The following is a 27,500-nucleotide window of genomic DNA, read 5'->3' on the forward strand; positions in this document are numbered from 1 at the left end:
TTTAAGAAATATTTGCATGTATATACATTTATATAATCTATAATATATATAAATATAAATGTTTTATATATAAAAATAATATTTTTTTCTTAAATATATACATGAATGTGTGTGTATTTATATATAAATAATAATTAACAGAGTACACACACATATATTATGTAAACACAAACTTTTATTTTGGATGCGATTAATCGCGATTAATCTTTTGACAGCCCTAATATATATATAGCATGACAGATGATGCTGAATGTGTCTGACCTCCACACAGACGGCTTCCACAAAGTGGTGCAAGTGGACTCTGGTCAGGTGATGGAGTTCCAGCATGAGCACTTCCGGAGAGCTCAGCCTCATCTGCTGGGCCTCATCCGCAGGAAGGTGAGGCTGATGAACGTCACACACACTCAAACTGCTCTCACACACACACACACACACGGTCTCTCATGCGGAGATGTATGTATGATCTCACAGGTTTCGGTGAGCCGTGGAGTGGAAGAGGGAGGGCAGATCTCTCAGGTTCTCCTTCAGGTTAGGCGTATCAGAGGCTGGCAGGATTCCTCAGACCTCAAACTCATGGCCTTGTGCAGGTGAGCCTTCCTCCAAGACAAGTGCACTACTCATTAGGGGTGGGAATCTTAAGGCACTTAAAGGGTTAGTTCACCCAAAAATGTAAATTCTGTCATTAATTCCTCACCCTCATGTCGTTGGACACCCGTCAGACCTCCGTTCATCTTCAGAACAGAAATGAAGATATTTTAGTGTAAATCTGATGCTCTGAAAGGCCTCCATTGGCTCAATGCACTTTACACTCTCAAGACCCTTAAAAGACACTAAAGACGTCGTTACAAAGTCCATCTCACTACAGCGGCTCTACAATAACTTTATGAAGACGAGAATAGTTTTTGTGCGCAAAAAAACCCTAAATAACGACTTACATAGTGATGACGATTTCAAAACACGGCCTCATGAAGCTTCGAAGCGTTATGAATCAGTGAGTCGATTCATGATTTGGATCGCGTGTCAAACTGCTGAAATTTGGCGATTCAAACCGCTGAATCGACTCACTGATTCATAACGCTTCGAAGCTTCATGAGGCCTTGTTTTGAAATCGTCATCACTATGTAAGTCGTTATTTAGGATTTTTTTGCGCACAAAAACTATTGTCGCCGATTCATAAAGTTATTGTAGAACCACTGTAGTGAGATGGACTTTGTAACGACGTCTTTAGTGTCTTTTAAGGGTCTTGAGAGTTTAAAGTGCATTGAGCCAATGGAGGCCTTTCAGAGCATCAGATTTACACTAAAATATCTTCATTTGTGTCTGAAGATGAACGGAGGTCTGACGGGTGTCCAACCACATGAGGCTCAGTCATTAATGACACAATTTACATTTTTGGGTGAACTAACCCTTTAAAGATTCGATCCGATTCTGGGAGTAATGATCCGATTCCCAAAACGATTCTTAACGTACATTTTTGGTAACTAATTATCCTGCTGTGCAAATACATGAACTTTACATCTTAAGCAAAATTGGAGCTAATATGTGTTTTGTTTTTAGTTAGAATATCTGTTTGACAGTATTGCCATATTAAAAATGATTATGAAGATTTCTTTCAATACTTTTATTTTATTAACCAAGTTATATTCAAGATTATAAACAATTCGAAAAAGGAAATTCAGATGCGAAATGTGGGGAGAAATCCATTTGATTGTAGTTTAAATGAGAAATAATTGCAGTGTTCTGTTCTACAGCTATATGTACGTGCGTTGCCGTACTATTTCTGGATAACATGATATAAATATTAACGATCAAGCAGAGAGAATATGACACCAGCGCAGAAACAGTGTGTGCGACTCACCAAAAAGCCTTAAATGCTTCATTAATATCCATCATACGAGAGCAGCGGCTTATGTCATTCAGGCTGTATGTCTAATGTAATTTACTTGCTATTTATTTTGCTTGTTATCAGAAATAATCGACTCTAGAGGTGATTATTCTGGCTCGTGTTAGAACCGGTGGATGCGGTTTACAGGTTTCATAGAAAGACATTGATGTCGCGTGTGAGTCGTGTTCGTGGTCCACATAGCTCAAAATGAGACGCAACGAGAAACGCAAAGACGTGAAATAAAACCTCATCATGTTTTAAAGAAGAGTGGCTTGATTAAGTGCTGGAAATAACAGATGATGGACACAGCACGCTAACAAAACACACATTTACAGTTACACACACACCACAAGTGTAGCGTGCAAACTCTAAACACCAAAGTAACACATCAGTTTAAAAAGATGTGTGTGTGGTTTGGGTTTCAGTGATGTTTAGATAAGAGTTCACTTCAACATATTTAGCTATTAGATCAGTTAGTTTTTTTTTTTTTTTACAAATTAAAGCATTTAAACTGATATAATATACTATAAATACTTCCATTAGTTTTTATTATAGGCTATTATAATTATATTATAGTGTAAGCCTAATAAAGAATTGATCTCACAAGGGGATTGTTTAGGGATCCTTGCCATTAAAACGTTTGAAAACCCCTGATATAGAAAATCTTGGAAATTCATAAGCAATAAACAAACATTTAATATAGATGGTTTAATGCTGCCTGGTGCCAATAAATGACTGTACAAAAACCGCTTAATTTTTTTCATATTATATTATAAAGAATTGAACTGTCCTGGGGGAGATTTTAATCTTATTTCTTGTTAAAGAAGACTGCAGTTAACAGCACTGTAAAATGTGCTTAATTTAGTGACTTCTGAATTAACTGTTTTTTATTTAATTTTTTTATTTAATATATCACTAAGTTACATCAATGGTTAAATAAAATAGAAATGGCGCATTAAACTTAAAAGTTATAACTGCATGATGAAACCACTTTGTGTGTGTGTGTGTTTACATGCGCTGTACAGGTAAAGAATGTTTTTGCTCAGGTGACCAAAATGTCCGCCCAATAGAGAAAAGTTTTGCTCAGCGAGAAAAGAAATTAGAGGGAACATTGGCTATAACTCGTGAACGGAACGAGATATTTTCACCAGAATTGGTACACATGTGTATGAGCTCAATCTGAGGTCATGTGACAAACATTGTGACAATTGGCCACTTGGTGGCGCTATAACAGGAAAAACCGTTGGTCCGAATGACTTGAAAATTGGCATGTTCTGTCTTTTCCCAATGAGCCATGATAGTCTATGAGGACATTGGCGTATCTAAAAAAAACACGGTCGCCATCGGCCAATGAAGTTTGAGCACCTATTAGACAAGGTTAACAGAGGCCGATCAGAATGAAACACGATCTGTGGGCATGATCGACTCGTGAGGTCTGTAAGAATTTTAAAATGAAATTGGCACTAACAAGTTGTACGCCTCAGTAATCACGTGGTGTTTCACACACACACACACACACACACACACACACACACACACACACACACACACACACACACACACACACACACACACACACACACACACACACACACACACACACACACACACACACACACACACACACACACACACACACACACACACACACACACACACTATGCATATCATTGGATAGATTTCCTCATACTGAACAACTTTGCTTTAAGAACCAGTGCTGTCAATCAAATCGTTCATTAAATATTCACAATTATGTTAAAAACCTACTTTTGCAAACTAGTCCTAGGTTTTTCGCTCAAACTGAATAAAACCAATATAGTGCAATTCTCTGGACTCTCTACATCAATAATAATCAAAAAAAGTTTAACTTTACCCTTTGGGTAACTATAATAGGGTAATTTAGAAAATGGGTGTGGCAAATATAACCCCGATAAATGCTGCATCAGCTATATTATAAAATATTTTGAAAGAAGTATTTTATGGTCACCAAGGTTGCATTTATTTTATCATAAACAATACAGTAAAAACAATAATATTATTATAATTTAAAGTTCTATTTTAATATATTTTAAAATGTAATTTATTTCAATAAAATGCTGCCTTTGGTGCTCAATAAACACTTCTTATTTATTATTAAAGGTTGAAAACCTGAATCACTTCACATGGACTTCTGGATGAAGTTCAAATGAACAGCCTTTATTTGCAATAGAAATCTTTTGTAACATTATAAATGTCTTTACTGGTACTTTTAATGCGTCCTTGCTCTACTTGATTCTCTACAATGACTAAAGAGTTTCTCTTAAACGTTTATTCTTTTTCCTGAAGGGAAAACGAGAGTTTGTGGAGAGAACTGGACTCGTTGAGACAGAACTATCAGCAGCAGCACAAAATCATACACAAGGTAAATGAAAAAGACAAATTATATATATATATACACACACACACACCGATCAGGCATAACATTATGACAGGTGAAGTGAATAACACTGATGATCCCTGTTAGTGGGTGGGATATATTAGGCAGCAAGTGAACATTTTGTCCTCAAAGTTGATGTGTTAGAAGCAGGAGAAATGGGCAAGCGTAAGGATTTGAGCGAGTTTGAGGCGTTGTCTTGGCCTCCAAATTCCCCAGATCTCAATCCAATCGAGCATCTGTGGGATGAGCTGAACAAACAAGTCAGATCCATGGAGGCCCCGCCTCGTAACTTACAGGACTTAAAGGATCTGCTGCTAACATACCACAGCACACCTTCAGGGGTCTAGTGGAGTCCATGCCTCGACGGTGGACCAACACAATATCATAATGTTATGCCTGATTGGAATATATATACACTCACCTATAGGATTACTAGGAACACCTTTTCAATTTCTCATTAATGCAATTATCTAATCAACCAATCACATGGCAGTTGCTTCAATGCATTTAGGGGTGTGGTCCTGGTCAAGACAATCTCCTGAACTCCACACTGAATGTCAGAATGGGAAAGAAAGGAGATTTAAGCAATTTTGAGCGTGGCATGGTTGTTGGTGGTCTGAGTATTTCACAATCTGCTCAGTTACTGGGATTTTCACCACACAACCATTTCTAGGGTTTACAAAGAATGGTGTGAAAAGGGAAAAGCATCCAGTATGCGGCAGTCCTGTGGGAGAAAATGCCTTGTTGATGCTAGAGGTCAGAGGTCATGGGCCGACTGATTCAAGCTGATAGAAGAGCAACTTTGACTGAAATAACCACTCGTTACAACCGAGGTATGCAGCAAAGCATTTGTGAAGCCACAACACGCACAACCTTGAGGCGGATGGGCTACAACAGCAGAAGACCCCACCGGGTACCACTCATCTCCACTACAAATAGGAAAAAGAGGCGACAATTTGCACAAACTCACCAAAATTGGACAGTTGAAGACTGGAAAAATTTTGCCTGGTCTGATGAGTCTGGATTTCTGTTGAGACATTCAGATGGTAGAGTCAGAATTTGGCGTAAACAGAATGAGAACATGGATCCATCATGCCTTGTTTCCACTGTGCAGGCTGGTGGTGGTGGTGTAATGGTGTGGGGGATGTTTTCTTGGCACACTTTAGGCCCCTTAGTGCCAATTGGGCATCGTTTAAATGCCACGGCCTACCTGAGCATTGTTTCTGCCCATGTCCATCCCTTTATGAGCACCATGTCCCCATCCTCTGATGGCTACTTCCAGCAGGATAATGCACCGTCACAAAGCTCCAATCATTTCAAACTAGTTTCTTGAACATGACAATGAGTTCACTGGACTAAAATGGCCCCACAGTCTCCAGATCTCAACCCAATAGAGCATCTTTGGGATGTGGTGGAACGGGAGCTTCGTGCCCTGGATGTGCATCCCACAAATCTCCATCAACTGCAAGATGCTCTCCTATCAATATGGGCCAACATTTCTAAAGAATGCTTTCAGCAGCTTGTTGAATCAATGCTATGTAGAATTAAAGGGTTAGTTCACCCAAAAATGAAAATTCTGTCATTAATTCCTCACCCTCATGTCGTTCGACACCCGTCAGACCTCCGTTCATCTTCAGACACAGATGAAGATATTTTAGTGTAAAGCTGATGCTGAGAAAGGCTTCAGATAGGCCTCCATTGGCATTCAGTACATTTACACTCACAAGACCCATAAAAGGCACTAAAAACATCTTTACGAAGTCCATCTCACCACAGTGACTCTACAATAATTTTACGATGTGACGACAATAGTTTTTGTGCGCAAAAAAAAATCTAAATAACACCTTTATCCAGCTTGTTCTTGTCTTCCGTGTGTGCCTCCACGACGCATGCGTGAGAATATGACGCAGATCCGGCGTTCGGACACATGACCCAGAAGCGATTTGTTTACAAGCAGACGAAGACGCGCGTATCTCAGCTGTTGAATTCTACATTGATCGTTCTTTAGGTCTCGGTGTAGTTCTCAAAACGGGACTAAAGTGCGCATTTCATGGATTCCCGAACGCCGGATCTGCGTCATATTCTCACGCATGCGTCGTGGAGACACACACGGAAGACAAGAACAAGTTGGATAAAGTCGTTATTTAGATTTTTTTTTGCGCACAAAAACTATTGTCGTCACATCGTAAAATTATTGTAGAGTCACTGTGGTGAGATGGACTTCGTAAAGATGTTTTTAGTGCCTTTTATGGGTCTTGTGAGTGTAAATGTACTGAATGCCAATGGAGGCCTATCTGAAGCCTTTCTCAGCATCAGCTTTACACTAAAATATCTTCATTTGTGTCCGAAGATGAACGGAGGTCTGACGGGTGTCGAACGACATGAGGGTGAGGAATTAATGACAGAATTTTCATTTTTGGGTGAACTAACCCTTTAAGGCAGTTCTAAAGGCCAAAGCGGGTCAAACACAGTATTAGTATGGTGTTCCTAATAATCCTTTAGGTCAGTGTATGGTCACTATACACAACTGATCCTGTCACTTCTTTTCAGATTATTAAGTTAATCATCAACAGCGTCCAATCAAATGGAATCAAAGGTTGCAAAAGGAGACTGTAAGTTTGACTTAAAGCGCACAAAATGTTGTTGTTTGCACTGTTAGTTATCTCTTCTCACACTTCCTTTCTCCACCCAAACAGCCCCATGATCGACAATCCTGGCGAATTTCAGTCCGCCCCGAAATATGCCCGTTCTCTAAGCACTTCCTCCCTCCAAGAGATCTCTTTGCTGCATGAGGTACATGAGCTAAAGTCTCGTTTGACCTACTCGTGGTAAATGATTCCATGTTTGTCATTTGAATGACGTCACTTCCTCAAACACGATGCCGTTTAGTTATAAAAGTAGCTCGATTTCAGTCACAATGAAAGTAAGTGTCAGCCCTTTGGGTTTCTGGGCAGCTGGATGTGTCACCTGACGTGTACTCGAGTGGCATGATCATGTCTGACATCACACACCTGCTGGATCACACACCTGAGCCCAGCACGTAAGATCATACACTCATGTTTTGTATAACTATAATCTTATGAAGTTTTTAAACATTCTTCTTTAAAAGGAACTGAAAGTACTTTTCAGAGATTCACAGTTTCATTTCCGGTTTCATTTGCGTTTTCTGTTTGACAGAGAGCCCGTGACGGAAAGCCTTCCTGTAAATCTGCCGCTGTCTCTGCTGGAGGACCCGGCCGGCCCGGAGTCTGAGGAAAATCCCTCGGAAAGGTTTGATTGCATTTATGTGTAACTCATCCCTGTTCTATCACTAACTCTGTACAATATTTCATAGGGCTGCACAGTCTGGGGGGGAAAAATCTAATTGCTAATCTAATTTTTTTTATGAGAAAAATTATGAATGTGATTTTCCATTTTTGTAGGCCTGCTAAATTTGGCCAGAAATTGTAATTACTGTATATATCAATATGACAACAAAAACAGTTCTTTCTGGTTCTCGAATCTGATATTCCCCCAGCATCACTGTTTGTGTCAAGGCGGACGATTATCGCGGGCCTTTATCGCTGACATTTAACGCCTTGTGACTAAACAAAGGGCACCAATGTGAGTGTGCACACACACAGACACGCAAAACGCCATTTAAAGTGGTGATGAATTGAGAAATCAACTTTCCCTTGAGCCTTTGATATATAAAAGTTCATGGTGATATAAAAACATCCTGTCAGTTTCAGAGCTGAAAACATCCTTGTTAGTCAAAGAAAAGCTTTTATTGACACCAGGCCCAGAAAACGAGAGATCTCCGAATCAGGGCTTAAAAACGGAAAAAAATATCAATCGGTTCACTCCGAGCAGAATCGATATTATAGCGTTTCCGTTTTTGCGTTCCTCAATAAACATTACTGTTCCGAAAACGGTTTGATATGAAAAAATACCGGTTAATAACGTTATTTTAATTTAGCCTATACTTTAAACAAATATGTATAAATAGACTTATTTTTACTCAATAATAATATAACGCATGGAAATTAAACTTCAATATTTATTTCATAACATTTTTAAAACCAGAAATACATGCATTAATTACAAAGCATAAACAGCGGACCTGTTTTAATGGAGCGTTAGACAATCGAAAGTGGCCTCTTATGCCTAATTATTTTCAGAAGAGTGATAACATTCTTTGTACATCACTTTTTTTCAACACGACTTGTTTTAAAAATTGCATGAATAAAGAATAAATAAACTGGATAACCATTGCTCTTTTAATGCACCGTCAACTGGTATTTTCAAAGCAAACACGTCTGCATCCCATAATCAAATTCAGTCAGCTAATAAAGCTTGATCATTTAATGCAATATAACACCATTTAATACGAAGCATCAACCGTCTATATAGAAAACATTGAGCTGTCCTGTATTGGCAATCTGAAAGACTATAGGACAAATGTTTGATAGATGCTATAGCCTACTTGGACAGGCTTAAACGAAATCCACAAACTAGCCTAAATCCGTCTATTTGAGCTTAAAGTCCGTACTGCTTATTTAAACGTTCGAAAATAATGTCCTCCAATACCTGCGCTTTCATTGATGACCTCAGCGGGGAAAGAAATGTACTTGAGGCGTGTAAATGCGCTCACACTGACTTGCGTTACCGGTAGATTCATAGATGACATTTCACTCACACTTGATCCGTCAACGCCACATGCTGTAACTCTATTCATTATTGGTCACTGCCAAATTAAAATATTAAAGAGAATGATAAAATAACGTTATTAACCGGTTAATGGTCATTTCAAATTAACGTTTCTGTTCAGAACGATTCAAATTGATTTTGATTTCGTTTCCGTTTTTGTTCCTCTTAAAATTTCGTACGTTTCCGGTTTTCGTTCCTTGAACCGGTTCAAAGCCCTGCTCAGAATATGTTGACCAATGACGTCATAGAACGCAGAAGCACCGCCTCAAGCCCCGCCCACCGACTCGTGGAGCTAAACGGGTCGAGCAATAAACATGCAGTTCCAGCTCACGTGCGTATGACATTGCGTTTATTCGCTTCATTTAACCGCGGATTCGTTTGTAAACAAGACACCGGTCGAGACTGCAGACATATTGCGATTAAAACACAATGCTGTGCTTCTGGATCCCACAGGAACGCTGCAACACACTGATGTGAGTAAAACATGTGTTTATATGTGTTAGTGTTGCATTGTTACAGATTGTTTGATATCTATTGATTACACACCTCAGCACGCGGTCACAGGCTGGAGAAGCTGTTATTGGTTCATTCGGGATCAGACTCGGACTTGTGACGCCAGCTCGCAAAGCCCAACGTCCCGGAGCTGTGTGTTTATCAGACGGGCTACCAAAACTTACCACTATCTTAAATAGTGAAATAACATTCCTTTGTTGCGTGCGTGCGTGCGTGTGTGTGTGCGGTTCGCGGTTATATTCACTGATCGGGCGGGCCAAGTAATAAAAAAACATTCCAGTCAATCGCGGGTGGATGAGAGATGAATCATTGTGTTTGTTTGATAAAGATATTTTGCGAGTTCTGTGAGCGTTTCTCCAGACGCTTTCAAAACAATCCCCACATCTACTGAGAGGAGCTGAAGCTCATTAAATATGCAAATATTATCCAATCCTAGCCGTGGGCGTTTACTTCCAAGTCTTCAGTGCGGCACGCCCATCAAAACCCAGCGTTTCTTCAGAAAGCCTCAAAACCAGGGCAGAAAATAGCCTATTACTGATTCATTATGAGGTTTCTAACTGTAAAAACCACATGAACGTCATAACTTGACCTCAGATAACAGTATAATAATAAAAGAAAAAAGCCAGTTCATTAAAAAAAAAAAAGGTTTTTTTTGGTTATGCATCGTGTTAAGCATTGCCCGACCAATGAGATTGGCTCTTTTGTTGACGTGCCTGGAGCTGCTGAAGTTACAGTAAAACACCACTTGGTGGCGCTCAAGCACAAAAAAGCCCAAGTCTTGCCGAGCACACATTGATAACGCCGAAGATGATGCAACGAGGCAAGATGAATGTAGAGCTGCTGGTTTCTCTGGTGTCGGAACGCAAACAACTTTAGGACAAACGCCACAGCGACTACACAAACCTCCACAAGAGGAAGCCGTTATGGAGAGGAATTGCAGATCAAATAGGATTCGATGGAGAGTTTCCATAAACAAGCTCGAAATGCACCGGGACTCTTATTTTGAAATGTCTGCGCCTTACTATTGCAGTTGCAGGAGCTCATTCAAGTTCAGATGAGATAAAATATGCATTGCTACAACCGTCTAAAACATATTACTATATAAACATCGTAAAGTAAACATTGTCATTATTCATCAGCATTAGTTCATAAACAATTGCCTGGCATAAATGTGTGTTATTGATTGATTGATCGTCTCGTTTTTATTTGTTGACGAAAATGACAGTTGATTTTCGTCAAAGTTTTTGTCATCCAACACTAGTTTTTATTTAGTTATCGTCTCATTTTCGTCAGTGAAAAAAGGTAGTTGACGAAAAAAATGACAAATTATTCATCAACGAAATTAACACTGGCGTCGAGGAGTGAATTTGCACGTTCACTCGATTGAAAATCGATTGGGTATGAACATGAAGACGCGTCAAAAAACTCTGGCGATAAGCATGTGCGATAATCGTAATCGTCCCGGTGTGCACGAGGCTTCACTCTGCTTGTGGCAACTGTCATGGCGGTCTACCATATTTTTTACAAATACTACAGTTATTGTGTCACAAAATATAGTTTTAAGAGTTTTTTAGGCAATAATGTAATTTAGTATGTGATGTGTAGTAATCGCTGTTGACTCAGTAAACACTAGGATGGGTAGGTATCGTTTGGGTTTTTTTCGATTCCGGTGCCAAACCGATACTTTTAAAACGGTACCGGTGCCTAAACGGTTCCTGAAACGATACTTAAAAAAAAAAAAAAGGCCACAAAACGAGGTGGATGACATTAAATGGCTTTTTATTTATTTAATTTTTATTTAAATTAAACCATTTATTAAAAGTTTAATGTATATCTAAATGTATGAATATAAATAAATACAAAACACAATTTACTTATTTACAAATTATTATTGACTTATTTACAAACTCACAGTAAAACCTAAGCCTCCTAACCCAACTACAACAAGCCTAATATAACCCTAACTAACAGTTACAGTAATAACAGCAGTCGTCTGTATTCTTGCTCTGCTACTAACCAGCTTCAAGCTTCAGCTTTATTTTGAAATATGATCATATTCTCTGGCTAAATATTTTAGAACGCATCGTCTTAATATTTCCATGGTGACGCGTCATGCTTCTCACATGACACACAGCAGCCGCAATAGCGCTCGTTTTTTCTTTTTATTCAAAATATTCACAAACTTCTTAACTGTGTCACGAACCATCTGATGTTCAAATGTGTGAGTGAATGTGTGTTAGTTGATCTATAAAGCGCAATGGGCGGCGCCATGTTAGTTTGCGCCTCAGAATCGGATCTGTCGGATTTACAACACTTGAGTTCATTCTCGTCTCACGAAATACATGAAAGTAAGTGACCAGTGAACTGGAAGAAGAATAGAGTAAACTATATAGTTACTATATAATGTGCATGTATCTGATGTGAATAAAACACGTAACGTTAGTCAAATTATAACCGTCTGAAAGGATTGTCATAGCCGCTTTCATAGACATCAGTGTGTGTTTTTTGCTAGTAGCCGACTTATGAGCATTTAAATGTCTGAAACCTGAAATAAACATGATGTGGTTGAAAACACTGAATAGTTGTCATGAGTTGTGGTTGAAAACACTGAATAGTTGTCATGAGTTGTGGTTGAAAACACTGAATAGTTGTCATGAGTTGTGATGTGACCAGCGCTGAGCGTCTGTCTCTGGCTCAGCCAAAGCGCGAAAGCACGTTTGAATTTTGGCACCGAAATGAGGAACCGAAATCTGCGTTCTGATTCGGTCCAGTACATACCGGTTATATAAGGGGTTTCGATACCCAACCCTAGTAAACACAGTGCAGAGCTTCCGGGTTCTACATCAGAACGCCGGCTCATTATTGGTCAGCGTCACACGCATGCGTCACGTGAACAGCGTCGGCCAATGGTGAGTCAGCGTTCTGATGTAGAACCTGGAAGCTCTGCACTGTGTTTATGAGTCAACAGTGTAAGAGATTGTCAACATTTAACTTTAGCAATCATACCGTTAAATGGATACAGTCATATCTATCAGATAGAAAACAATGTGTGCAAATAAAGAATAGTAAGTCACCCTATCTTCATTATACGCAAGGTGTCCCTCAGGGATCAATTTTAGGTCCCCTGCTATTTTCACTCTATGTAAATGACTTGCCCAATGTGTGTAAAAATGTGGACATGATTATGTATGCAGACGACACGGTAATTTTTACACAGGCCAAAAGTGCTGATGATGCAGTCCATCAGCTTTCATTAGCCTTAAATGACTTACAAAAATGGCTGAACGATTCATGCCTGTGCCTTAATGTTAAAAAGACCGTGTCAATGTTTTTTAGTAAACCTAAAACAACCGTGGCCACAGTAAAAGTTTGCTTGGGTGGACAAGAATTAATTGATGTTGAGGAATTTAAGTATTTGGGAGTGCTAATAGACACACAAATATGTGATCATGGTTAGTCAATCATTACCAGATGTAAAATAAGTGCATTATAAAAAGGGATACGATTATCAGTGTAATACGGATTGTGCAGTAAGAGTCAGTATATCATGGGTTGTGCAATAGGGGTCATGCGGGTCAGTGTAATGTCAGGGCATGTGCAAAATAGTGGTTTGTGCAATACAGTCGATGCTTTCCTGTTTTCTATATGTCCTTTGTTGTCCACTCTTGTTGTTATTGTTTGTTTTAACATGAGGTGATCACTGTTCTTGTCCTTGTGTATATAGTCTGTTTATAGTGTATCTGTATGTATTTATTAAAGGGTTAGTTCACCCAAAAATGAAAATTTTGTCATTAATTACTCACCCTCATGTCGTTCGACACCCGTCAGACCTCCGTTCATCTTCAGACACAAATGAAGCTGATGCTGAGAAAGGCTTCAGATAGGCCTCCATTGGCATTCAGTACATTTACACTCACAAGACCCATAAAAGGCACTAAAAACGCCGTTACAAAGTCCATCTCACCACAGTGACTCTACAATAATTTTACGATGCGACGACAATAATTTTTGTGCGCAAAAAAAAATCTAAATAACACCTTTATCCAACTTGTTCTTGTCTTCCGTGTGTGTCTCCACGACGCATGCGCGAGAATATGAGCAGATCCGGCGTTCGGGAATCCATGAAATGCACACTTTAACCCCATTTGAGAACTACACCGAGACCTAAAGCACGATCAATGTAGAATTCAACAGCTGAGATACGCGCGTCTTCCTCTGCTTGTAAACAAATCTCTTCTGGGTCATGTGTCCGAACGCCGGATCTGCGTCATATTCTCACGCATGCGTCGTGGAGACACACACGGAAGACAAGAACAAGCTGGATAAAGTCGTTATTTTGATATTTTTTTCGCACAAAAACTATTGTCGTCGCATCATAAAATTACTGTAGAGTCACTGTGGTGAGATGGACTTTGTAACGGCGTTTTTAGTGCCTTTTATGCTTTTATATATATTTTTATAGCTTTACACTAAAATATCTTCATTTGTGTCTGAATATGAACGGAGGTCTGACGGGTGTCCAACCACATGAGGCTCAGTCATTAATGACAGAATTTACATTTTTGGGTGAACTAACCCTTTAAGTTGTGTTTAACACCAACCTGCGGGCGTCTGCAGATGGAAATTAGCCTAAGGCTATAATCTGACATATTTACATTTGCGAAAATTTTCATTAATATGTATTGTCCCTTTTATTTTTTTTCAAATAAATAAATAAAATAAATAGATTGACACACATGAGAAGAGATTGATGAATAAAGTCGTTATTTGTGTGTGTTTTGCGCACTAAAGTATTCTCATCTCTTCATCACATTAAAGGGTTAGTTCACCCAAAAATGAAAATTCTGTCATTAATTCCTCACCCTCATGTCGTTCGACACCCGTCAGACCTCCGTTCATCTTCAGACACAAATGAAGATATTTTAGTGTAAATCTGATGCTCTGAAAGGCCTCCATTGGCTCAATGCACTTTACACTCTCAAGACCCTTAAAAGACACTAAAGACGTCGTTACAAAGTCCATCTCACTACAGCGGCTCTACAATAACTTTATGAAGCGACGAGAATAGTTTTTGTGCGCAAAAAACCCCAAAATAACGACTTACATAGTGATGACGATTTCAAAACACGGCCTCATGAAACTTCAAAGCGTTATGAATCAGTGAGTCGAATCATGATTCGGATCGCGTGTCAAACTGCTGATTCGACTCACTGATTCATAACGCTTCGAAGCTTCATGAGGCCGTGTTTTGAAATCGTCATCACTATATAAGTCGTTATTTAGGGTTTTTTTGCGCACAAAAACTATTCTCATCGCTTCATAAAGTTATTGTAGAGCTGCTGTAGTGAGATGGACTTTGTAACGATGTCTTTAGTGTCTTTTAAGGGTCTTGAGAGTGTAAAGTGCATTGAGCCAATGGAGGCCTTTCAGAGCATCAGATTTACACTAAAATATCTTTATTTGTGTCTGAAGATGAACGGAGGTCTGACGGGTGTCCAACCACATGAGGGTCAGTCATTAATGACAGAATTTTCATTTTTGGGTTAACTAACCCTTTAAGGCTGAACCACTGGAGTCACATGACTATTTTAACCATGTCTTTACTTCCTTTCTGGCCCTTGATTTGATAAATCGCTCAATCGCTTGATTAAATGCTCATCTCTAATATTTGACTCCCGTCTTCTTTTGAGAGCAGAATTGATGTGTCTGATCCACTGGCGCTCATCGACTCCAGTTTAGCAGAAATCTGCTCCTGCTCTTCATCATCACCAGATCTGGACGACTTCAGCAAGGTCTGGCCTACAACATCACACAACACAAGAGGTTATCAGCACATAGCTAACATGCATATATCTGATGCGTCTGGTTTCCTGTTCAGATCCTTATTCCTGCTGTTAAAGACTCTGAAGTCAAGACGAATGAAGCTGAGACGCCACCTCACATCCACACAGGTACACGTGTGTATACGCCCACGCTTCCCTCTCACACACACACACACACACACACACACACACACACACACACACACACACACACACACACACACACACACATCAACCACCTGCACAAAACCACATGAAATCAGAACCGTTTTTTCACGTTTTCCTGTTCAATATGTTGTGTTTGTGCAGTTGTGCAGCAGAGAAGCCTGCAACAAAATGGCGACTCGGATGGAGGAGAGTGTCCGGATATCTTACAATCCCTGCTTCAGCTGGCACAGGAAGCGTCCAGCCTCTCCTTCAGTAACTCTACACTGCCTCTAGAGCTCTCCTTCATCTCTTAAAGGGTTAGTTCACCCAAAAATGAAAATTCTGTCATTAATTACTGACCCTCATGTGGTTGGACACCCGTCAGACCTCCGTTCATCTTCAGACACAAATGAAGATATTTTAGTGTAAATCTGATGCTCTGAAAGGCCTCCATTGGCTCAACTTTACACTCTCAAGACCCTTAAAAGACACTAAAGACGTCGATACAAAGTCCATCTCACTACAGCGGCTCTACAATAACTTTATGAATCGGTGAGAATAGTTTTTGTGCGCAAAAAAACCCTAAATAACGACTTATATAGTGATAACGATTTCAAAACACGGCATCATGAAGCTTTGAAGCGTTATGAATCATTAATCATTTTTGGGTGAACTAACCCTTTAACCCTCCTATTATCTTTGGGATCAATTTGACCCCATTCAATGTTTAACGTCTGTAAAAACACCATTGAAATCATTTTTTTTTTTGCTTTAGATTGAATGACTTTTCCTAATTTAATGGGGACAACTCTGTAAACATAAAATGAACATGATGATATTTTTTCCAATGTCCTGTACACATTTTGTAGCATCTGTGTTCATTGGGGTCCATTTGACCACAGGCTCTTTTAGCTGTTATAAAACATAAGAAAAATCTCAATTTTACACCCATTTGTTTAGGTTGTTTTATTGAGGTCACTATAACCTGCTATCATTTTATTAGGGCTGTCAAAAGATTAATCGTGATTTATCGCATCCAAAATAAAAGTTTGTGTTTACATAATATATGTGTGTGTACTCTGTTAATTATTATTTATATATAAATACACACACAAGCATGTATATATTTAATAAAAAAATATAATTTTTATATATAAAACATTTATATATATTATAGATTATATAAATGCATATACATGCAAATATTTCTTAAATATATACATGAATGTGTGTGTATTTATATATAAATAATAATTAACAGAGTCCACACACATATACTATGTAAACACAATTTTATTTTGGATGCGATTAATCGCGATTAGTCTTTTGACAGCCCTACATTTTATATATTCAATGTAACATTCAAACAACTTCCCTCTGATTTAGGGCTCTAATCTAATCTAACCAAAGCATAGCTGTAGTATTGCGAGAACCACTAGTAGTTCACGTTATTATGGTCTTGCCGCCCCATGTGAATGACAGGGTAGCCATAGTGCTGCTAATGTCATCAAAATGGTTCCAGGGTCCACCAGATATGCTTCAGACATAAATGACCTGAGACATAAACCTTAGTAAAAAAAAAAATCATATTCTGGAGGTTCAAATTGACCCCAGTGGGTAACAAATGTTACTAGATTTGAGGGTAACAGGAGGGTTAAAGCTCTAGTGCATGGGCGATTGAGCTTGTGATATGGTGGTGGATAGAGAAAAGTGCAATTGAAAATGGCCCAGTCGAGAGTCCTTCTATTTGACAATCATTTTGATATACAGTTGTGGTCAGAATTATTTGCACCCCTGGTAAATATGAGCAAAGCCGGCTGTCGTTTTTGATCTTTCATTCACAAAATTCTAACCTTTCATTGAAGTCAAACAATTGAAAATGAGGGGAAATCTCATCATGAAATGTTTTTCTCTAGTGTTGGCCCATCTTCCCCCAGGACAGACGCTCGAGTCTTCTTCTGTAATGGCGGATGAGTTTGGAGATCAGAGCCCATTCCTTCACACAGAATCTCTCCAGATCCTTCAGATTCCAGCTCTTCTCTTCACTCCATCACTCATTCTCTATAGGGTTCAGCTCAGGCCTTCAGTTTGTGCTCACTGACACATTTCTGTGTTGATTTCGGATCATTGTCCTGATGGAAGATCCAACCACGGCCCATTATAAGATCTCCAGCAGGTTTTGATGTTTTATCTGCTGGTGTTTGCTAGAATCCATGATGCCGTGTGTCTGAACAAGAAGTCCAGGAGCAAAAACACCGGCCCTGACATTAAAGGATTAGTCCACTTTTAAATAAACTTTTGCTGATCATTTCCTCACCCTCATGTCATCCAAGATGTCCATGTGTTTCTGTCTTCAGTCGAAAAGAAATGAAGGTTTTTGATTTTTCTCCATCTAATGGACTTCAATGGGCTCCAAACGGTTCAAGGTCAGTTTCAGTGCAGCTTTAAACGACAGCAGATGATGAATAAGGGTCTTATCTAGCCAAACCATCAGTTTCTGAGAGAAACCCAGCAGTATTTATGCTATTATTTTACCTCTTATCAGACGAACGTGATCATCTCTGAGCTCCGCCATAACTTCCGCTAAGTGAGGTCAAAATACGAGCGTGGTCATAGATGTATACGTAGATGCCTCATTAGCGCCTGTACGGATCAGTGGAATGAGGGATCTACGATCGATATATATATATATTACCAGGCTCGTATTTTGACCTCACTTAGCGGAAGTTATGGCTGAGCTCAGAGATGATCATGTTCGTCTGATAAGAGGTAAAATAATAGCATAAATACTGCTGGGTTTCTCACAGAAACTGATGGTTTGTCTAGATCAGACCCTTATTCATCATCTGGTGTCGTTTAAAGCTGCACTGAAACTGTCATTTGGACCTTGAACCGTTTGGAGCCCATTGAAGTCCATTATATGGAGAAAAATCCTGGAATGTTTTCATCAAAAACCTTCATTTCTTTTCGACTGAAGACACATGGACATCTTGGATGACATGGGGGTGAGGAAATGATCAGCAAAAGTTTATTTAAAAGTGAACTAATCCTTCTGATCTCCATCTGGTGGGTTTGCCGCCCAAAAGCTCTTGTTTTAGTGTCATGTGACCACAGGTCCCGTCTGAGGGTCCAGTCGTGTCTGAACACTGAATATGCTGGAGTTTGTTTCTGGATTTGTGCTGATGGCGGAGCTGTTGGAGACAGTTTTTAGTCTTTCTGAGCCCAAGACTCGACTAATCTCTGCCATCTGTGATCTTGGAGAGTCTTTGTCCACTCAAACGCTCCTCCTCTCGTGCTTTAGGACGACACACACACACACACACACACACACACACACACACACACACACACACACACACACACACACACACACACACACACACACACACACACACACACACACACACACACACACACGTCCTCTTCCAGATTCAGAACATCTTTAGTGGATTGACCTTCTTCATTATTGTCCTGATGGTGGAAATGGGCATTTTCAGTGCTTTAGCTCTGGGAAACTCTGAGTTTCCCTCACTTTTAATTGTTTTACTTCAATGAAAGGTTAGAATTTTGTACATTTTTTTAATGAAAGATCAAAAGAATAAACAATGCAGATTTATTTTTACATACATCTTTGATCATACTTATCAATAATTCTGACCACAGCTGTATGTCAATGGTAAATCATGTTCTATTTGAATCCATCAGTGAACTGTATCGTGGCATTACTTCTACAAAATCTTGTTGACTCAACTTTTAGTGTAATTTCCCATGTGGGGAATGCAGTAGAGCAACATGACGGAAAGCACTTAATCATCTCAATGTTTAAAAAATTCGGTAAATGGTGGAAATAAGCTGACATAACCTCAGAAGTCAGTATTTGAGTGGGAAGGGTGCCATGATGAGCATTAGAGGTTTAATTCTGCTGCTTATTCAGCCATTCTGAATCAGTAAATGAACATTTATAAATCCACACAGAACTAATCTTGTCTTTAGAAAAGCAAATGACTTGATATTGATGCTCCATATAAATATCTGTACACTAAAACAATGAAAATGTAAAAAAGAAAGTAATAAGATTGTTTACAATATGAATTGTGATGTGAATCATTTATTTCCCTGTACTTCATTGTTATATATAATGTCTAACTAAAGGCCAGGATATATATATATTCCTTATATATGTATATTAGTATTGCTTATTTTAGGTTGTGGATGACAGTATGTGTGTTTTAAGTGAACTGCTAACTACATCTCAAATAAAATCCTATTTTCTTTAATGCACAAATTTAGCATTGAGCTCTTTTCATGAAGGCATGGCTTCTCGTGAACAGGAAACACACACATACGTCATCACACACACACACACACACACACACACACACACACACACACACACACAAACACACACACACACACACACACACACACACAGATCAGATCGGTTTACAGCAGAACAGGGAACAACAAGTGACTTTCATGACCCCGCCTGAGATCTTAACACTATTAGTCTTTAGAAACTTTCCTTCATTTGCATTTACAGCATCATGTTATTTTAAAAATACAGTTTCAGACTTTAATGGAACGAGTGAATGATTCAATGACTTCAATGAAACGACTGAATTCAGTGATTCAGTGACTTAAATGGAACGAGAGAATGGTTCAGTGACTTCAATTAAACGAGTGAATGATTCAGTGACTTCAATTAAACGAGTGAATGATTCAATGACTTCAATTAAACGAGTCAATGATTCAATGACTTCAATTAAACGAGTCAATGATTCAATGATTCAGTGACTTCAATTAAATGAGTGAATGATTCAGTGACTTCAATTAAACAAGTGAATGATTCAATGACTTCAATTAAACGAGTGAATGATTCAATGACTTCAATTAAACGAGTCAATGATTCAATGATTCAGTGACTTCAATTAAATGAGTGAATGATTCAATGATTCAGTGACTCCAATTAAACGAGTGAATGATTCAATGACTTCAATTAAATGAGTGAATGATTCAATGACTTCAATTAAACGAGTGAATGTTCAATGACTTCAATGAAACAAGTGAATGATTCAATGATTCAGTGACTTTAATGGAACGAGTGAATGTTCAATGACTTCAATGAAACGAGTGAATGATTCAGTGATTCAGTGGCTTCAATTAAACAAGTGAATGATTCAGTGACTTTAATGGAACGAGTGAATGTTCAATGACTTCAATGAAACGAGTGAATGATTCAATGATTCAGTGACTTTAATGGAACGAGTGAATGTTCAATGACTTCAATGAAACGAGTGAATGATTCAATGATTCAGTGACTTTAATGGAACGAGTGAATGATTCAATGATTCAGTGACTTTAATGGAACGAGTGAATGTCCAATGACTTCAATGAAACGAGTGAATGATTCAGTGACTTTAATGGAACGAGTGAATGTTCAATGACTTCAATGAAACGAGTGAATGATTCAATGATTCAGTGACTTTAATGGAACGGGTGAATGTTCAATGACTTCAATGAAACGAGTGAATGATTCAATGATTCAGTGACTTCAATTAAACGAGTGAATGATTCAGTGATTCAGTGACTTCAATTAAACGAGTGAATGATTCAATTATTCAGTGACTTTAATGGAACGAGTGAATGATTCAGTGACTTCAATGATTCTATTGCTGTCCATAACCACCCTACCTTTAGTCTGATAGACTTGAAAATTGGCATGCAGAGTCTTTTTCCAATGAGCCATGATTGTCTATGATAACATTGGCGTCTCTCAAAAAACATGGCCGCCATCGGCCAATGAAGTTTTAGCACCTATTAAATAGGGTTAACGGAGGCCGATTGGATTCACTCATGTTCGACTCATGGCTCTAGAGGTCTTTAAGAATGGCGCTAATGTTTTGCGCTTCAGTAATCACATGTTGTTTCACACAATATGCATATCATTTGATATAAAAAGGGGTAAAAAGGGTGACTTAACGCAATACCTGCCAAATAGTGAGCCATTTTTAACTCACATGTAATAAAAGCTTAATAAATGTATTTATTCACACTTGTTTAACTCAACCATTTATTAATGAGTTAATAACCTGTGAAAGTGAACCTTAATGTAAAGTGAAAGCATGTGAACCATTTATTAATGAGTTACATAATTCACATGTGTTCACTTTACATCAAAGTTCACTTTCACAGGTTATTAATGTTTGTAACTCATTAATAAAGAGTTCACATTTTACACTAAGGTTCACAAGTCACTAATAATGGAATTAAATTAATATCTCATCAAGGTATTGTGCTCGTTTTTTTCTCTCTCTCCAAGATAACGTTTGATAATTTCATTTTGATAAACAAGAAGTTGATAGGAATAATGAAAATAGTAATAAATTTGCTAATAATGTGTTTAATAAACATCAATATAGCCTGTTTATTCAATCCATGTTTTAAAAAAAAAAAAAGTCACGCCGAAGACGGGTTTATTGAAGATGACGTAGTGATTAAACAATTATTAAATTGTAATATTCGAACAATCAGAGTCATCACGCCGGAGACGGGTTTATTGAAGATGACGTATTGATTAAACAATTATTAAATTGTAATATTCGAACAATCAGAGTCATCACGCCGGAGACGGGTTTATTGAAGATGACGTATTGATTAAACAATTATTAAATTGTAATATTCGAACAATCTGAGTCATCACGCCGGAGACGGGTTTATTGAAGATGACGTATTGATTAAACAATTATTAAATTGTAATATTCGAACAATCAGAGTCATCACGCCGGAGACGGGTTTATTGAAGATGACGTATTGATTAAACAATTATTAAATTGTAATATTCGAACAATCAGAGTCATCATGCCGGAGACGGGTTTATTGAAGATGACGTATTGATTAAACAATTATTAAATTGTAATATTCGAACAATCAGAGTCATCATGCCGGAGACAGGTTTATTGAAGATGACGTAGTGATTAAACAATTATTAAATTGTAATATTCGAACAATCGGAGTCATCACGCCAGAGACGGGTTTATTGAAGATGACGTAGTGATTAAACAATTATTAAATTGTAATATTCGAACAATCAGAGTCATCATGCCGGAGACGGGTTTATTGAAGATGACGTAGTGATTAAACAATTATTAAATTGTAATATTCGAACAATCAGAGTCATCACGCCAGAGACGGGTTTATTGAAGATGACGTAGTGATTAAACAATTATTAAATTGTAATATTCAAACAATCGGAGTCATCACGCCGGAGACGGGTTTATTGAAGATGACGTAGTGATTAAACAATTATTAAATTGTAATATTCAAACAATCGGAGTCATCACGCCAGAGACGGGTTTATTGAAGATGACGTATTGATTAAACAATTATTAAATTGTAATATTCGAACAATCGGAGTCATCACGCCAGAGACGGGTTTATTGAAGATGACGTATTGATTAAACAATTATTAAATTGTAATATTCGAACAATCGGAGTCATCACGCCAGAGACGGGTTTATTGAAGATGACGTATTGATTAAACAATTATTAAATTGTAATATTCGAACAATCAGAGTCATCACGCCAGAGACGGGTTTATTGAAGATGACGTAGTGATTAAACAATTATTAAATTGTAATATTCAAACAATCGGAGTCATCACGCCGGAGACGGGTTTATTGAAGATGACGTATTGATTAAACAATTATTAAATTGTAATATTCAAACAATCGGAGTCATCACGCCAGAGACGGGTTTATTGAAGATGACGTATTGATTAAACAATTATTAAATTGTAATATTCGAACAATCAGAGTCATCACGCCAGAGACGGGTTTATTGAAGATGACGTAGTGATTAAACAATTATTAAATTGTAATATTCAAACAATCGGAGTCATCACGCCAGAGACGGGTTTATTGAAGATGACGTATTGATTAAACAATTATTAAATTGTAATATTCGAACAATCGGAGTCATCACGCCGGAGACGGTTTTATTGAAGATGACGTAGTTATTAAACAATTATTAAATTGTAATATTCGAACAATCGGAGTCATCACGCCGGAGACGGGTTTATTGAAGATGACGTATTGATTAAACAATTATTAAATTGTAATATTCGAACAATCGGAGTCATCACGCCGGAGACGGGTTTATTGAAGATGACGTATTGATTAAACAATTATTAAATTGTAATATTCGAACAATCGGAGTCATCACGCCGGAGACGGGTTTATTGAAGATGACGTATTGATTAAACAATTATTAAATTGTAATATTCGAACAATCTGAGTCATCACGCCAGAGACGGGTTTATTGAAGATGACGTATTGATTAAACAATTATTAAATTGTAATATTCGAACAATCGGAGTCATCACGCCGGAGACGGGTTTATTGAAGATGACGTATTGATTAAACAATTATTAAATTGTAATGTTCAAACAATCAGAGTCATCACGCCAGAGACGGGTTTATTGATGATGACGTAGTGATTAAACAATTATTAAATTGTAATATTCGAACAATCGGAGTCATCACGCCAGAGACGGGTTTACTGATGATGACGTAGTGATTAAACAATTATTAAATTGTAATATTCGAACAATCGGAGTCATCACGCCAGAGACGGGTTTATTGAAGATGACGTATTGATTAAACAATTATTAAATTGTAATATTCGAACAATCGGAGTCATCACGCCGGAGACGGGTTTATTGAAGATGACGTATTGATTAAACAATTATTAAATTGTAATATTCGAACAATCGGAGTCATCACGCCGGAGACGGGTTTATTGAAGATGATGTATTGATTAAACAATTATTAAATTGTAATATTCGAACAATCGGAGTCATCACGCCGGAGACGGGTTTATTGAAGATGACGTATTGATTAAACAATTATTAAATTGTAATATTCGAACAATCAGAGTCATCACGCCGGAGACGGGTTTATTGAAGATGACGTATTGATTAAACAATTATTAAATTGTAATATTCGAACAATCTGAGTCATCACGCCGGAGACGGGTTTATTGAAGATGACGTATTGATTAAACAATTATTAAATTGTAATATTCGAACAATCTGAGTCATCACGCCGGAGACGGGTTTATTGAAGATGACGTATTGATTAAACAATTATTAAATTGTAATATTCGAACAATCAGAGTCATCACGCCGGAGACGGGTTTATTGAAGATGACGTATTGATTAAACAATTATTAAATTGTAATATTCGAACAATCTGAGTCATCACGCCGGAGACGGGTTTATTGAAGATGACGTATTGATTAAACAATTATTAAATTGTAATATTCGAACAATCGGAGTCATCACCCCAAATACGAGTTTATTGAAGATGACGTAGTGATTAAACAATTATTAAATTGTAATATTCGAACAATCAGAGTCATCACGCCGGAGACGGGTTTATTGAAGATGATGTATTGATTAAACAATTATTAAATTGTAATATTCGAACAATCGGAGTCATCACGCCAGAGACGGGTTTATTGAAGATGACGTAGTGATTAAACAATTATTAAATTGTAATATTCGAACAATCAGAGTCATCACGCCGGAGACGGGTTTATTGAAGATGACGTATTGATTAAACAATTATTAAATTGTAATATTCGAACAATCAGAGTCATCACGCCAGAGACGGGTTTATTGAAGATGATGTATTGATTAAACAATTATTAAATTGTAATATTCGAACAATCAGAGTCATCACGCCAGAGACGGGTTTATTGAAGATGACGTAGTGATTAAACAATTATTAAATTGTAATATTCGAACAATCAGAGTCATCATGCCGGAGACGGGTTTATTGAAGATGACGTATTGATTAAACAATTATTAAATTGTAATATTCGAACAATCGGAGTCATCACGCCGGAGACGGGTTTATTGAAGATGACGTATTGATTAAACAATTATTAAATTGTAATATTCGAACAATCAGAGTCATCACGCCGGAGACGGGTTTATTGAAGATGATGTATTGATTAAACAATTATTAAATTGTAATATTCGAACAATCGGAGTCATCACGCCGGAGACGGGTTTATTGAAGATGACGTATTGATTAAACAATTATTAAATTGTAATATTCGAACAATCAGAGTCATCACGCCAGAGACGGGTTTATTGAAGATGATGTATTGATTAAACAATTATTAAATTGTAATATTCGAACAATCAGAGTCATCACGCCAGAGACGGGTTTATTGAAGATGACGTAGTGATTAAACAATTATTAAATTGTAATATTCGAACAATCAGAGTCATCACGCCGGAGACGGGTTTATTGAAGATGACGTATTGATTAAACAATTATTAAATTGTAATATTCGAACAATCGGAGTCATCACGCCGGAGACGGGTTTATTGAAGATGACGTATTGATTAAACAATTATTAAATTGTAATATTCGAACAATCAGAGTCATCACGCCGGAGACGGGTTTATTGAAGATGACGTATTGATTAAACAATTATTAAATTGTAATATTCGAACAATCGGAGTCATCACGCCGGAGACGGGTTTATTGAAGATGACGTATTGATTAAACAATTATTAAATTGTAATATTCGAACAATCGGAGTCATCACGCCGGAGACGGGTTTATTGAAGATGACGTAGTGATTAAACAATTATTAAATTGTAATATTCGAACAATCGGAGTCATCATGCCGGAGACGGGTTTATTGAAGATGACGTATTGATTAAACAATTATTAAATTGTAATATTCGAACAATCGGAGTCATCATGCCGGAGACGGGTTTATTGAAGATGACGTATTGATTAAACAATTATTAAATTGTAATATTCGAACAATTCGGAGACGGGTTTATTGAAGATGATGTATTGATTAAACAATTATTAAATTGTAATATTCGAACAATTCGGAGACGGGTTTATTGAGGATGCCGTGCCGATGAGGCGATTTCAGGGGGAGTCTAATTGACACAGTCTCTGCAGACACTTCAGGGTCATGTCTAATGCATGTCATAATGCATTTTTAAATGAGTTATTAGTCATTTAAAAACACCTTTACGAAGGGAACCTTAATGTAAAGTGTTACCAATATGATTCTAAACAAGTCTGCAAACTTTTACAGAGATCGGACGATAGGTGTTGCTTTAACTGTGCTTTAAAAAGCTTGTATTTCTTGTGGTAAAATCCCTTTAAATGGTGTTTTCCATCTATGATCAAAGTTATTACATGATTGCTGAATAAAACATAATATATTTTTACGCATATGTGCTTAAAGGCCTTAAAGTGCTTGCTTTAGATATATTATAGAGGTTTTAAACTATGTTCACATAAAAGTGAATTGGCATCTGAAAAATTAGACGCTCAGTTTTTTTTAGGCGTTGAGCAAGTGTCTTCTTCGGAAACAGGAAGCCTCAAACACACACACACACACACACACACACACACACGTCAGCCCACAAAGAGCAGAGACGCTTAGAGCAGAACAGGCAAGATTAAAACACACAAAACAACGAGTTATGTCAATCCGTTCAAGATGATATTACTATTAGTCGGCCTTTTCCTCGGGAGTATTCCTTCGGTTGCAGTCTCAGCTTCACCCAAACCAAGTGAGTATCAGCTGCCATTTTGAAAATAAAATGTATTTTTGTCTTTATTAATTAGATTTGACATTACCTTTACAAAACAAACGCAAGGTTCACAAAAGTCTTTTCTAGATGACTACAGATCACGGTACGCCGTCGTCTTGTTAGTGTGGTTTTATGTGCCCTTTAGAACTGCGGAAGTAATGCGGTCGTACGACATTTGAGATGTTCAAATATAATGTGTTAATATATAAAGGGTCTTAAACGCGAGGGGATCGTTCAGAACTCAGGAAAGTGTGAAGTTCTTCATTAACTCTGCTTTCCAACATGTCTGACCCGTGGCCATGATGTGCCATCCTTCCGTTACTTTTCTTACGTTTCGTTTTTTGACTAAATTGAAATATTCGACGAATTCTTATAGAAGACTTTGATTTTACT

The 27,500-nt window shown here is 37.7% G+C and overlaps 2 protein-coding genes across 2 annotated transcripts in view; both read left to right on the forward strand.

The window, feature by feature from the left end:
• The window catches only part of LOC307118872 (heat shock factor protein), a 25,226-nt gene extending 5,474 nt beyond the window's left edge, over positions 1–19,752 (forward strand). The window contains exons 3-13 of the mRNA XM_079804710.1: positions 272–378; positions 472–587; positions 4,211–4,286; positions 6,852–6,913; positions 6,998–7,094; positions 7,256–7,341; positions 7,479–7,571; positions 15,199–15,295; positions 15,382–15,454; positions 15,635–15,789; positions 17,389–19,752. Of these exons, the coding sequence (XP_079660836.1) occupies positions 272–378; positions 472–587; positions 4,211–4,286; positions 6,852–6,913; positions 6,998–7,094; positions 7,256–7,341; positions 7,479–7,571; positions 15,199–15,295; positions 15,382–15,454; positions 15,635–15,786 (959 nt within the window). The 3' untranslated portion in view covers positions 15,787–15,789; positions 17,389–19,752. The remainder of the gene's footprint in view (positions 1–271; positions 379–471; positions 588–4,210; positions 4,287–6,851; positions 6,914–6,997; positions 7,095–7,255; positions 7,342–7,478; positions 7,572–15,198; positions 15,296–15,381; positions 15,455–15,634; positions 15,790–17,388) is intronic.
• Positions 19,753–26,924: 7,172 nt separating this feature from the next.
• il2rga (interleukin 2 receptor, gamma a) overlaps positions 26,925–27,500 on the forward strand; it is an 18,446-nt gene continuing 17,870 nt past the window's right edge. Inside the window, exon 1 of the mRNA XM_079804712.1 lies at positions 26,925–27,086. Coding sequence (XP_079660838.1) covers positions 27,014–27,086 — 73 coding nt within the window. The 5' untranslated portion in view covers positions 26,925–27,013. The remainder of the gene's footprint in view (positions 27,087–27,500) is intronic.

Source organism: Gobio gobio, assembly GCF_949357685.1.
Source record: "Gobio gobio genome assembly, chromosome: 22".
Taxonomy (NCBI): Eukaryota; Metazoa; Chordata; class Actinopteri; order Cypriniformes; family Gobionidae; genus Gobio; species Gobio gobio.